The 14532-nt window shown below is 37.3% G+C and overlaps 1 protein-coding gene across 3 annotated transcripts in view; it reads right to left on the bottom strand.

Annotated features, from left to right (window-relative positions):
* LOC124041120 (calcium-activated potassium channel subunit alpha-1-like) overlaps positions 1 to 14532 on the bottom strand; it is a 342355-nt gene that overhangs the window by 74485 nt on the left and 253338 nt on the right. For all 3 annotated transcript variants that reach the window (XM_046358328.1, XM_046358326.1, XM_046358327.1), the window contains exons 15-19: positions 12942 to 13051; positions 12604 to 12672; positions 2485 to 2571; positions 2122 to 2198; positions 24 to 32 (exon numbers count right to left, since the gene is read on the bottom strand). In XM_046358328.1, coding sequence (XP_046214284.1) covers positions 24 to 32; positions 2122 to 2198; positions 2485 to 2571; positions 12604 to 12672; positions 12942 to 13051 — 352 coding nt within the window. The remainder of the gene's footprint in view (positions 1 to 23; positions 33 to 2121; positions 2199 to 2484; positions 2572 to 12603; positions 12673 to 12941; positions 13052 to 14532) is intronic.

The following is a 14532-nucleotide window of genomic DNA, read 5'->3' as shown; positions in this document are numbered from 1 at the left end:
GGAACCCGTGTTTTTTTACTCACAGTAAATCACTACCAGAGATGGTTAAATAAAGTAGTGGTGTTTCCCACCGGCAGCAGGGGAAGGAAATAACATCAACAACATGTCAATGGTCATAAACACTTGGACAAAACAAACAACAACAGAAACTAAACAGAACTAACAGAAGACAAACATTCATTCTAGTAATGGAACTGTCATCTCTCTAAATGTGGCCCTCCTGTTGGTAATACAACAGAGACACAGAAACTAAAATAATCTACAATAGAACTGTCTCGTTTCAGGTACAGTAAATCTATTGGACCAATGCCTGATTCACACTATGGGACCAATGCCTGATTCACACTATGGGACCAATGCCTGATTCACACTATGGGGCCAATGCCTGATTCACACTATGGGACCAATGCCTGATTCACACTATGGGACCAATGCCTGATTCACACTATGGGACCAATGCCTGATTCACACTATGGGACCAATGCCTGATTCACACTATGGGACCAATGCCTGATTCACACTATGGGACCAATGCCTGATTCACACTATGGGACCAATGCCTGATTCACACTATGGGACCAATGCCTGATTCACAATATGGGGCCAATGCCTGATTCACACTATGGGACCAATGCCTGATTCACACTATGGGACCAATGCCTGATTCACACTATGGGACCAATGCCTGATTCACACTATGGGACCAATGCCTGATTCACACTATGGGACCAATGCCTGATTCACACTATGGGACCAATGCCTGATTCACACTATGGGACCAATGCCTGATTCACAATATGGGACCAATGCCTGATTCACACTATGGGGCCAACCCAAACCGTACAGTGCTGGCTCAGATATATATTTTCACATGGTCCATTCCAGCACGGTTGCAGAAACTGTGGCGGATGTGTAACCAGGCCAGCCCAGTACAGCTCAGCTTGCCTCCGTTTGGCCTTATAGTGATAATCAGACAATACAGGTCTCTGGTTCTCTCTACCTGACAAACTACCAGGCCTTTAGTCTGAATAAGTGAGATGACACTACGGGAAAGGACAGTGGAGATTGTGTGTTTGTTTGGGCGTAGGCTGCTTACTGTAATTGTTGCTGACCTTTCTAGATGTATGGAGACTGCAGGAGGTGGAACTATTTAACATGTTGGGACAAGGGCCCATGTAGGTCAGATAGTAATAAGGCCCTTAATGCTTTTAATTCAGTCTATTCAGGAAGTAGACTGAAAATACGACTTACTGTATATTATTTTCCTCAATGAGTTTACTTCCTGAATTGAAAAGAAATTGAGCCCAACCCTGGTAAACATTCTCTAATTCCCAGTCTGATCAAAAGTACAAGTTGAGAAAAAGGGTCATGTTCCAAGTCATCCCCCGCTGGCAGAAGTTTATGGTAGTATGCCTGGACCATTACGGTGTTCTGATTCTGTTTGACCAATAGGGTATGTGGTTGTCTGACCCCATGAACCCTGAGCAGAGGAATGCCATTGGTTCATTTATTATTCCACCTGACTGAGGTCAATACCTCTGCTCATATTACAGAGTCGCTATGGTGACCTGAAAGCCTTGCCTCGTCTGCTCAGCTACTTCTGTCATCAAACTCACTCCATCATTAGCACACTGAAAACTCTCTCTCTCTCGGTCCCTTTCCGCCTCCAGACTTCAGTCCACCCTTCTAACTAGTTTTGTCATTATGATACATAACATGATCAGGTTACATGTTTTAGTCATGACATTAAAAAATCAAACTAAATGTGCAGAATGTTGCTTGTACTTCTTTTGGATTTAATAAATAATATTATCATGCATTGATTTTGGATTATACCACAATGAAGGTTGAGGAATTGTGATCACAGTTATTACACTTTCAAATGGGACTCAAGGTCATCACTGGGACAATTTCCATTTCAAAGTGTATAATAGCAAAACAATATAGTTATAGCTGTAAAATGATATTCCTATGAGAAACAGTGAGGGATATGACATCATTCTTATAGCACATCCTAATCTTAATTCAGCGACAGTGGGATGTGGGGGAGGGGTTGGGAGGAGAGGAGGGTCATAAGAGGGGTGAGTGATTGTGTTGTGGGCAGGGCGTGGGTGTACTCACGTCGTTTGCAGCCACACTTTTTGATCCGTTTGGGGTCTGTGATGTCATCGTGACAAGCTTTGCAGTAGAAAAATGCTCTGAGGGGAGAAAACAGCAGCATAGACATTTATCATCTCAGTTTGCAACACACCTTGTGAGTTTGATCCATTTCACCAGGTTGACCTGGGAGTTGGCTTTTACCAGCTGGCTGTTACTTTTACCAATGAAACCTTTATTTTCAACAATATATTTAGAGAAGTTGAATGCCTAATCTCCTTTTAGCCACCAAGACAATGAACACAGAAAACCCAGGTAAGGCTTTAAACAGACTTTTCCTGTGGCATTTTCTGTATTTTTCCGTGATGGTGGGATGATAGCCATTACCTCTTTACTTCTTTGGCATCACTGGCGATGAAGAACCCCAGAGTTCCTTCCTGCATCTTTACGTGGTTCCCCGGGTTGATGAGGATGCTGGGTAATGGGAGATAGATGACATCACACTCTTTAGAAGCTGTTATGGTCGTTAGAGTCACACTCACGCGCTAATCAAGAGGAATGGTACACACACATCATCAACCCTCTGGCTGGAGCGACAGTACAATGACCAGCGAGCTAGAGCAGCCTGATCGGATTGGTCAATGAAATCACAGATTCTGCAGTCTCCAGTTGTTTAGTTTGGAGAGTAGTTATAATGGAAATGCTCTACAGTCTAGGCTAGCAGGCCACTGTATGGAGGTGGTATAGTGGTATAGTGTGGTGGAAAAAAACCTGGTTTCCATGTTTTGCCACCTTCTCTGAGGCTAATTACACAGATCGACAGAATGCACAACAGCATGAGTTGGTTGGTCAATTTTAATTATTTCTCTTTTTCACCATGGTTCTGGAGTGGATATATGGGCAGAGGTAGGAGGAGTGAAGGGGGGGGTCAGAAATAATTAAAAGTGTTGTTGTCATGGAGTGGTTGCAGCCTCAGCAGTCAGTTAGATACTGCTCCTTGGGTTATTACTGGACAGTGGAGTGTTACACTGCAGTTAGATATTGTTACCTGGGTTATTACTGGACAGTGGAATGTTTCACTGCAGTTAGATACTGTTACCTGGGTTATTACTGGACTGTGAGTGTTACACTGCAGTTAGATACTGTTACATGGGTTAGTAATGGACAGTGGAATGCTAGGGAATGAACAGCCTTTCGGACGAACACTACAGTTAGATACTGTTACCTGGGTTATTACTGGACTGTGAGTGTTACACTACAGTTAGATACTGTTACCTGGGTTATTACTGGACTGTGAGTGTTACACTACAGTTAGATACTGTTACCTGGGTTATTAATGGACAGTGAGTGTATAGTAAACTAGTATTGCTATAGTAAACTAGTATTGCTATAGTAAACTAGTATTGCTATAATAAACTAGCACTGCTACAGTAAACTAGTATTGCTATAGTAACCTAGTATAGTATTGCTATATTAACCTAAACTGGTATAGTATTGCTATAGTAAACTAGTAGTGTTATAGTAAACTAGTATTGCCATAGTAAACTAGTATTGCTATAGTAAAATAGTACTGCTATAGTAACCAAGTATCGGTATAGCAATCTAGTATTGCTGTAGTACCCTAGTATTGCTATAGTAACCTAGTGTTGATATAGTAACCTAGTATTGTTATAGTAAAATAATATTGCTATATTAACCTAGTACTGCTATAGTAACATAGTATTGTTATAGTAAAATAATATTGCTATATTAACCTAGTACTGCTATAGTAACATAGTATTGTTATAGTAAAATAATATTGCTATATTAACCTAGTACTGCTATAGTAACATAGTATTGTTATAGTAAAATAATATTGCTACAGTACTGCTTTAGTGTATTTCAGCTAAGAAATGTGATATGCAATTTATTTTAACATTATCCATGTCCATTTTGATATAGTAAAATAGTATAGCATTGCTATAGTAACCTAGTACTGCTATATTAATCTAGTAGTGTTATAGTAAACTAGTTCTGCTATTGTAACCTAGTACTGCTATATTAAACTAGTATTGCTACAGTAAAATAGTAGTGTTATAGTAAACTAGTATTGCTAGAGTAACCTAGTACTGCTATATTAAACTAGTATTGCTATAGTAACCTAGTACTGCTATATTAATCTAGTAGTGTTATAGTAAACTAGTTCTGCTATTGTAACCTAGTACTGCTATATTAAACTAGTATTGCTATAGTAAAATAGTAGTGTTATAGTAAACTAGTATTGCTAGAGTAACCTAGTACTGCTATATTAAACTAGTATTGCTATAGTAACCTAGTACTGCTATATTAAACTAGTAGTGTAATAGTAAACTAGTTTTGCTATTGTAAACTAGTATTGCTATAGTAACCTAGTACTGCTATATTAAACTAGTATTGCTATGGTAAACTAGTATACTAGTGTTATAGTAAGCTAGTATTGCTAAAGTAAACTAGTTATGCTATTGTAAACTAGTTATGCTATTGTAAACTAGTAGTGCTATAGTAAACTAGTATTGCTATAGTAAACTATTACTGCTATAGTAAACTAGTATTGCTATAGTAAACTAGTTATGCTATTGTAAACTAGTAGTGTTATAGTAAACTAGTATTGTTATAGTAAACTAGTATTGCTATAGTAAACTAGTTTTGCTATAGTAACCCAGTACTGCTACATTAAACTAGTATTGCTATAGTAAACTAGTAGTGTTATATATAATAAACTATTACTGCTATAGTAAACTGGTATTGCTATAGTAGCCTAGTATAGTATTGCTATATTAAAATTGTACTGCTATAGTAACCTAGTACTGCTATATTAAATTAGTATTGCTATAGTAAACTAGTAGTGTTATAGTAAACTAGTATTGCTATAGTAAACTATTACTGCTATATTAAACTAGTATAGCTATAGTAAACTAGTAGTGTTATAGTAAACTAGTATTGCTATAGTAACCTATTACTGCTATATTAAACTAGTATTGCTATAGTAAACTAGTAGTGTTAAATATAGTAAACAAGTACTGCTATAGTATACTAGTATTGCTATATAACCTAGTACTGCTATATTAAACTAGTATTGCTATAGTAAACTAGTAGTGTTAAATATAGTAAACGAGTACTGCTATAGTAAACTAGTATTGCTATAGTAACCTAGTACTGCTATATTAAACTAGTATTGCTATAGTAAACTAGTAGTGTTAAATATAGTAAACGAGTACTGCTATAGTAAACTAGTATTGCTATAGTAACCTAGTATAGCATTGCTATATTAACCTAGTACTGCTATAGTAACCTAGTCCTGCTATATTACATGAGTATTGCTATAGTAACCTAGTATTGCTATAGTAAACTAGTAGTGTTATAGTAAACTAGTGCTGCTATAGTAACCTATTACTGCTCTATTAACCAAGTATTGGTATAGTAAACTAGCATTACTATAGTAACCTAGTATTTCTATAGTAAACTAGCATTGTTATTGTAACGTAGTATTGCTATAGTAACCTAGTATTGCTTTAGTAACCTAGTATTGCTATAGTAAACTAATAGTGGTATAGTAAACTAGTGCTGCTATAGTAAACAATTACTGTTACATTAACCTAGTATTGCTATAGTAACCTAGTATTGCTATAGTAACCTAGTACTGCTATAGTAAACTAATAGTGGTATAGTAAACTAGTGCTGCTATAGTAAACAATTACTGTTACATTAACCTAGTATTGCTATAGTAACCTAGTATTGCTATAGTAACCTAGTATTGCTATAGTAACTTAGTATTGCTATAGTAACCTAGTATTGCTATAGTAAACTAGTATTGATATAGTAACCTAGTATTGCTATAGTAAACTAGTATTGATATAGTAACCTAGTATTGCTATAGTAAACTAGTATTGATATAGTAACCTAGTATTGCTATAGTAAACTAATAGTGGTATAGTAAACTAGTGCTGCTATAGTAAACAATTACTGTTACATTAACCTAGTATTGCTATAGTAACCTAGTATTGCTATAGTAACCTAGTATTGCTATAGTAACTTAGTATTGCTATAGTAACCTAGTACTGCTATAGTAAACTAATAGTGGTATAGTAAACTAGTGCTGCTATAGTAAACAATTACTGTTACATTAACCTAGTATTGCTATAGTAACCTAGTACTGCTATAGTAAACTAATAGTGGTATAGTAAACTAGTGCTGCTATAGTAAACAATTACTGTTACATTAACCTAGTATTGCTATAGTAACCTAGTATTGCTATAGTAACCTAGTATTGCTATAGTAACTTAGTATTGCTATAGTAACCTAGTACTGCTCTATTAACCAAGTATTGGTATAGTAAACTAGTATTTCTATAGTAAACTAGCATTGTTATTGTAACGTAGTATTGCTATAGTAACCTAGTATTGCTATAGTAAACTAATAGTGGTATAGTAAACTAGTGCTGCTATAGTAAACAATTACTGTTACATTAACCTAGTATTGCTATAGTAACCTAGTATTGCTATAGTAACCTAGTATTGCTATAGTAACTTAGTATTGCTATAGTAAACTAGTATTTCTATAGTAAACTAGCATTGTTATTGTAACGTAGTATTGCTATAGTAACCTAGTATTGCTTTAGTAAACTAGTATTGATATAGTAACCTAGTATTGCTTTAGTAAACTAGTACTGCTATAGTAACATAGTATTGTTATAGTAAAATACTATTGCTACAGTACTGCTTTCGTGTATTTCAGCTAAGAAATGTGATATGCAATTTATTTTAACATTATCCATGTCCATTTTGGTTAATTAGGGAGAAGTATTTCATTACCAAGTAGCTGAGGGAAAATGCCCATCTAATGTTATCTAATGGATAAGTGATATTTATATTCAAAATTCTCTCTAACCCTCTAATCCTCTAATCCTTACTGTATCCTCAAACATACGTCTTCAGTAAATATTGAAATATTGAAGATTTGAATGGTGTGTAGGGTGCCTGTACGGACTGGCTGTATCATTCCCCCTGAATTAGACTGAGACGAGAGTGGACGACACACACACACACGCCCAGCTCATTAATGGTTGCCTGTGGGTAGGAATCATCAATGATGGGAGTGAAGACTGAGAGACTGACAAACGGAACACACAGACCGACAGTCAGGGGACAACCCCCCTGGTCTCCGAGCCCAGACGAAAGGGAAAATACTAACACTTACTTACTAACTTAACTAATACTTTACAAATAGTTTACTTTTATGAATACTTTACTTTACCAATACTTTACTTTACCAATACTTTACTTTGTGTTTACTTTGCCTTTACTTTCAATCCCTTTACTGTACTAAGGCTTTATTATACTTTCCTAAGGCATTAGTATACTTTACCAAGGATTTAATTTCCCAATCCTGTGTTTACTAATACTTTATTCTACTTTACTGAATGTTTATGCTCAACTCTGACTTACTAATACCTGGTTGTACTTTATTTACCCTTTAATTTACTACTACTTTATTTTACCAATTCTTTAGTTAACTGATCATTTACTGCATTTGGGACGGCAGGTAGCCAAGTGATGAGAGCGTCGGGCCAGTAACCGAAAGGTTACTAGATCGAATCTGACAAGTTAAAAATCTGTCGTTCTGCCCCTGAACAAGGCAGTTAACCCACTGTTCCTAGGCTGTCGTTGTAAATAATAATTTGTTCTTAACTGACTTGGCTAATTACATTTAAAAAGTAAAATGTACGTTTTTAGTTTGTTGTACAAAACTGACACATTTGATAAGACTTGTCTACACAAACAAGATGTGTAAAAGTGCATGCAGGCTCAGAAAATAGCTGAGAGCAGATGAAATCTATAGACTAATTTGCAAATGATACAAATCTTTCCTCTGGGCTCTACGAACAACATATTTAAACAATAAGGGGGTGATTGGATCAATTATAAAGCTGTAATCAATAGCGACAGCAAAACAACATGATATTTTGCTAAACTTAAGTTTAGAGTTGCACTATTGAGCTTTACATCAGATTGAACGGCCCCCAGAGTAGAAAACAGGCTTCACGTTTCACATGCTGTTTAGAGAAAATAACAAATGAACTAAGCCACTACAAAAAAACACATTGCTGCCCAAATCTGAGATTTCACATCATTTACCAATTTACCAAAACACATTGCTGCCCAAATCTGAGATTTCACATCATTTACCAATTTACCAAAACACATTGCTGCCCAAATCTGAGATTTCACATCATTTACCAATTTCAGATCTAATAACAAAGAAACATAACAAAATGTACTTTTCTCCCAATTATGCATAGAGACCCAAATTGTATCAAAACCTCATATTGTGAGCAACAAGGTAAGCATCACACATCCCATGTGATGGAGTGTTATAGCATGCCGTTAGCAAACAGCGTGAGTAGGACACTTGTAAAACACACAAGCCACCGCAGTACAGATAAAGAGACAGGTACGTAGATGCAGACTGTTGCAGTAACTTCTGTGCAGTTGGATTGTTTCGTAAACACCAAACTGACAGGAAGTGACCTCACTTGATAACATCTACTTGGAGACGCACAGGTATGGGGGAACAAGGTGAATGAGACACACACTCCACAAGCGTACGCACACGCACACACACACACACCAACGTATACATACACACGTATACTCTCACACACACAGGACAGATTATTCACACACGCACACACACCAACGTATACATACACACATATACTCTCACACACAGGAAAGATTATTCACACACACACACACACACACACACACACACACACACACACACACACACACACACACACACACACACACACACACACACACACACACACACACACACACACACACACACACACACACACACACACACACACACACACACACCAACATATACATACACACATATACTCTCACACACAGGAAAGATTATTCACACACGCACACACACACACACAAACACACACCAACATATACATACACACATATACTCTCACACACAGGAAAGATTATTCACACACGCACACACACACACACACACGCACACACACACACACACACACACACACACACACACACACACACACACACACACACACACACACACACACACACACACACACACACACACACACACACACACACACACACACACACACACACACACACACACACACACACACACACACACACACACACACACAACAGTAAGAAAGTATGAGTACTTGAGTATGAGTATGAGTACAAGTATGAAGCAGCACCCATGGAAAACGTGGACTAAAATTGAGCAATTCCATTGGATAAATGTTAAATTATCCAAAGTTAACGGACCCATGCCTTGACTAAGATATGACATGACATAACAAAATGCTGTTGGTATCATCAATAAAACAGGAGTTTTGCTGCAATGACATATAATCAATCCATCGATTTCATAATATTACCAAAATGTGGAACAAATCAAAAATAATCTTATCCATCAATAAACCCTTCTGGGGTTCAGATATCAGCAATGTGTCTCTTGACTGATATGTGAGAGGAAACTATCAAAAACGATACAAATGTGAAGTAGTGTTTTGATGATGAACATAACACTAAAACAAAGAAACACTGTGAAAAAAATACAAATACACACAATTACGGCTAACTGAAAACACTGAAAAACAACTGAAGTGAGCAAGAAATTAAGCAGAACGACTGACAACGCGAGAGACGGAAAGAAACTCAAAACAGGAGGTAGAAATGGAGGAAAGGGTGTTAGCCTGGGCACATCGACAACGTCACAGACAAATCAACAAGTAAACAAACGAGTCAAATTCAACTATCCTCTCTCTGCCTGCAAAGAAGTTAGTGCATTAGGCACAAGGAAGACAATCAAAAATAGAGTGAGAAATTGGCCCATTTTCAGATAGGGTTTGGGAAAGTATCCTTAGGAACCTAAACCCATAGTCAGCAGCTCTATAGTGGTGGAGTGGGGTGGAAGTTTGGAGGGAAAGATAAGGAAGAGGGCATACCGCTTTCTGCTTCTGCAAACAACAAGAAAACAACCCCAAATCAAACAGTTGTTATTAACATAAAAGGAGAGATGAAAAATGATATTATGAGTCTGAGTGGACAAAACATTAGGAACGCCTTCATTATATTGCCCTCAGGACAGCCTCAATTCAGTGTGGGACTCCGTTGTTGTTGGAACATTTGGGGTGGGTTTGATTTGGTAGGGGATCTGTGTATGTTTTGCCCTCTACCTGTTCTGTCTGTGTTATTTGTATAATCATTTTTAAAAATGTTTAAAAAAAATAATAGTCTCATTTCGTCAAAGCATGGACTCTACAAGGTGTCAAAAACATTCCACAGGGATGCTGGCTCATATTGACTCCAATGCATCACACTGTTCTGTGAACTTAGATGGATGTCCTTTGGGTGGTGGACCATTCTTGATAAACACGGGAAACTGTTAAGTGTGAAAAACCCAGCAGCGCTGCAGTTCTTGACACACTCAAACCGGTGTGCATGGCACCTACTCCCATACCCCGTTCGAAGGAACTTTTGTCTTGCCCATTCAACCTCTGAATGGCACACACACAATCCATGTCTCAAGGCTTAAAAATCCTTCTTTAACCTGTCTCCTCCCCTTCATCTACACGGATTGAAGTGGATTTAACAAGTGACATCAATAAGGGATCATAGCTTTTATCTGGACTCACCTGGTCAGTCTGTCATGGAAAGAACAGGTGTTCCTAATGTTTTGTACACTCTGGTTGGTTTTACTATCAGAGAGATATGCAGTTTAGATGGCACTGAGAATGGTTTTACTATCAGAGAGATATGCAGATTAGATGGCACTGAGAATGGTTTTACTATCAGAGAGATATGCAGATTAGATGGCACTGAGAATGGTTTTACTATCAGAGAGATATGCAGTTTAGATGGCACTGAGAATGGTTTTACTATCAGAGAGATATGCAGTTTAGATGGCACTGAGAATGGTTTTACTATCAGAGAGATATGCAGTTTAGATGGCACTGAGAATGGTTTTACTATCAGAGAGATGCAGTTTAGATGGCACTGAGAATGGTTTTACTATCAGAGAGATATGCAGTTTAGATGGCACTGAGAATGGTTTTACTATCAGAGAGATATGCAGATTAGATGGCACTGAGAATGGTTTTACTATCAGAGAGATATGCAGTTTAGATGGCACTGAGAATGGTTTTACTATCAGAGAGATATGCAGATTAGATGGCACTGAGAATGGTTTTACTATCAGAGAGATATGCAGTTTAGATGGCACTGAGAATGGTTTTACTATCAGAGAGATATGCAGATTAGATGGCACTGAGAATGGTTTTACTATCAGAGAGATATGCAGATTAGATGGCACTGAGAATGGTTTTACTATCAGAGAGATATGCAGATTAGATGGCACTGAGAATGGTTTTACTATCAGAGAGATATGCAGATTAGATGGCACTGAGAATGGTTTTACTATCAGAGAGATATGCAGATTAGATGGCACTGAGAATGGTTTTACTATCAGAGAGATATGCAGTTTAGATGGCACTGAGAATGGTTTTACTATCAGAGAGATATGCAGATTAGATGGCACTGAGAATGGTTTTACTATCAGAGAGATATGCAGATTAGATGGCACTGAGAATGGTTTTACTATCAGAGAGATATGCAGTTTAGATGGCACTGAGAATGGTTTTACTATCAGAGAGATATGCAGATTAGATGGCACTGAGAATGGTTTTACTATCAGAGAGATATGCAGATTAGATGGCACTGAGAATGGTTTTACTATCAGAGAGATATGCAGATTAGATGGCACTGAGAATGGTTTTACTATCAGAGAGATATGCAGTTTAGATGGCACTGAGAATGGTTTTACTATCAGAGAGATATGCAGTTTAGATGGCACTGAGAATGGTTTTACTATCAGAGAGATATGCAGTTTAGATGGCACTGAGAATGGTTTTACTATCAGAGAGATATGCAGATTAGATGGCACTGAGAATGGCATGAGCAAAAGAAAAGCATACCATGTCTAGGTACAAACACGCAACAAAAACACTGAGCAAAAGTTTTAAAATACAAGTTTTAAAAATATGACATTATTACAAGGTGGTTAGACATTACTTTGTCTGGACTATTTATCGTGATTTCATTATGTAGTAAAAACTCCACAACTCAACTCTACTATAAATGCATTATTTTCAGTTGAATGTTGTCAGTGTAAAATAAAAGGTCCACAGTGCTGATGGTGTTGGGGTGGGTGGGATTTGGTAATGTATGGTTAGTGACTACTTCATGTTGATAGTTAGCAAGTTCATAGTAATATAAATGGCATTAATGGTTAGCATGGCTCAACACAGAGACAACTATTTACAGATAAATCTTGAACAACATCCTAGATTTTGAAACAGTTCAGGGATATTATAGACAGAGGCCCAGTAGTCCTGTACAACACAGACAGAAACACAGAGACACTAACCTGCTCTCTCCCAGCTCCGACTTGTTCTCGATGGCGATAAGCAACAGCTTCAGCTTCACGTAGCACAGCCTGACACACACACACAGAGGATTGTAAGGGAATGCTATGTCTCCTTTAGGCTATATATAACTACCATTTTAACATTACCAATACTATCAATTTAAAATGTATATTTTATTATTTATTTAATATATTCATGTACTATTAATGTTGGTACCATCTAATGTTCAGTAGTTGTAGCAGTACAAGGGACAGAGCAGCAGTAGTACACAGCAACATGTAGCAGAGAGAGTTACCCGTACTGTACCGGGCAGAGGACCGTGTTGTCTCATACTTACTCGCAGACTGCTGGGAAGGAGAGCCCCACAAAGGCACTGGACAGATACTCTGTGTACATCTCATTAGCTACCCCTTCTAAATAGTACTTCTGCCATGTGTCCTCTTCAATCTGAGAAGCAACAAGTAGAAAATACTTATGTAGAAATACATATATAAATACATATACAGATGAAAAATGTGCATAGTACCTTAAGCCCTTTATAAACCCTTCTTAAGGCCTTTATAAACCCTTCTTAACTTCTCTAGGGTAGGGGGCAGCATTCGGAATTTTGGATGAAAGGCATGCCCAAATTAAACCACCTGCTGTTCGGGCCAAAATATATTATATGCATATAACTGGTGGATTTGGATAGAAAACACTCTAAAGTTTCCAAAACTGTTTAAATAGTGTCTGTGAGTATAACAGAACTGATTTGGCAGGCGAACACCTGATAAGGATGTATTTTGTTTTTGTAGTTTTCTATTCAATGCCATTACAGTATCCATTGACTTAGGACTCAATTTGCAGTTCCTATGCCTTCCACTAGATGTAAACAGTCTTTAGAAATTGTTTCAGGCTTGTATTCTTATAAACGAGGGAGTAAGACCAGTCTGAATGAGTGGACCCTTACGTGTCACAGAGCTTTTTCATGCACAATCCCGAGAGAGTGCATTTCTTGTTTACCTTCTATATTGACAACGTTATTGTCCGGTTGAAATATTATATATAATTTAGGCTAAAAACAACCTGAGGATTGAATATAAACATCGTTTGACATGTTTCTATGAACTTTACGGATACAATTTGGATTTTTTTTGTCTGCCTGTTTTGACTGCGTTTGAGCCTGCGGATTGCTGAAGAAAACACACAAACAAAACTGAGGTTTTTGGATATAAAGAGACTTTATCGAACAAAAGGAACATTTATTGAGTAAATGAATGTCTTCTGAGTGCCACCATATGAAGATCATCAAAGGTAAGGGATTAATTGTATCTCTATTTCTGAGTTTTGTAACACTTCTGCTTGGCTGGTTAGTGTTTGTAATAATTTGTCAACTGGGCTATGTTCTGGGCTAGGTATGTTCTGGGCTAGGTATGCTTTCGCCGAAAAGCATTTTGTAAATCTGACATCGTGGTTGGATTAACAAGAAGTTAATCTTTAAACCTATGTTTTGTTTTTTTAATTTGGCGCTCTGCAATCTCACTGGATGTTGGCCAGATGGGACGCTAGCGTCCCACATAACCTAGAGAGATTAAGGCCTTTATAAACCCTTCTTAAAACTTCTTAAGGCTAGGGGGCAGTATCCTGAATTTCCGCCTGACTGACGTGCCGAAAGTAAACTGCCTGTTACTCAGGCCCAGAAGCCAGGATATGCATAAATTGGTAGCATTGGATAGAAAAAACTGTTTCTAAAACTGTTAAAATAATGTCTATAATAGAATTAACAGAATTGATATAACATAATTGATATGGCAGGCTCTTATTATGGAAACCTATTGCATTAAAGTATGTTCGTCACCCAAATTGCAATTCCTATGGCTTCCACTAGATGTCAACAGTCTTTATTCAAGGTTTCGGGCTTCTTTTTTGAAAAACGAAGTATTTGGAGT

Source organism: Oncorhynchus gorbuscha, linkage group LG08 (genome assembly GCF_021184085.1).
Source record: "Oncorhynchus gorbuscha isolate QuinsamMale2020 ecotype Even-year linkage group LG08, OgorEven_v1.0, whole genome shotgun sequence".
NCBI lineage: Eukaryota > Metazoa > Chordata > Actinopteri > Salmoniformes > Salmonidae > Oncorhynchus > Oncorhynchus gorbuscha.
This window is presented reverse-complemented; position numbering and strand designations above follow the sequence as displayed.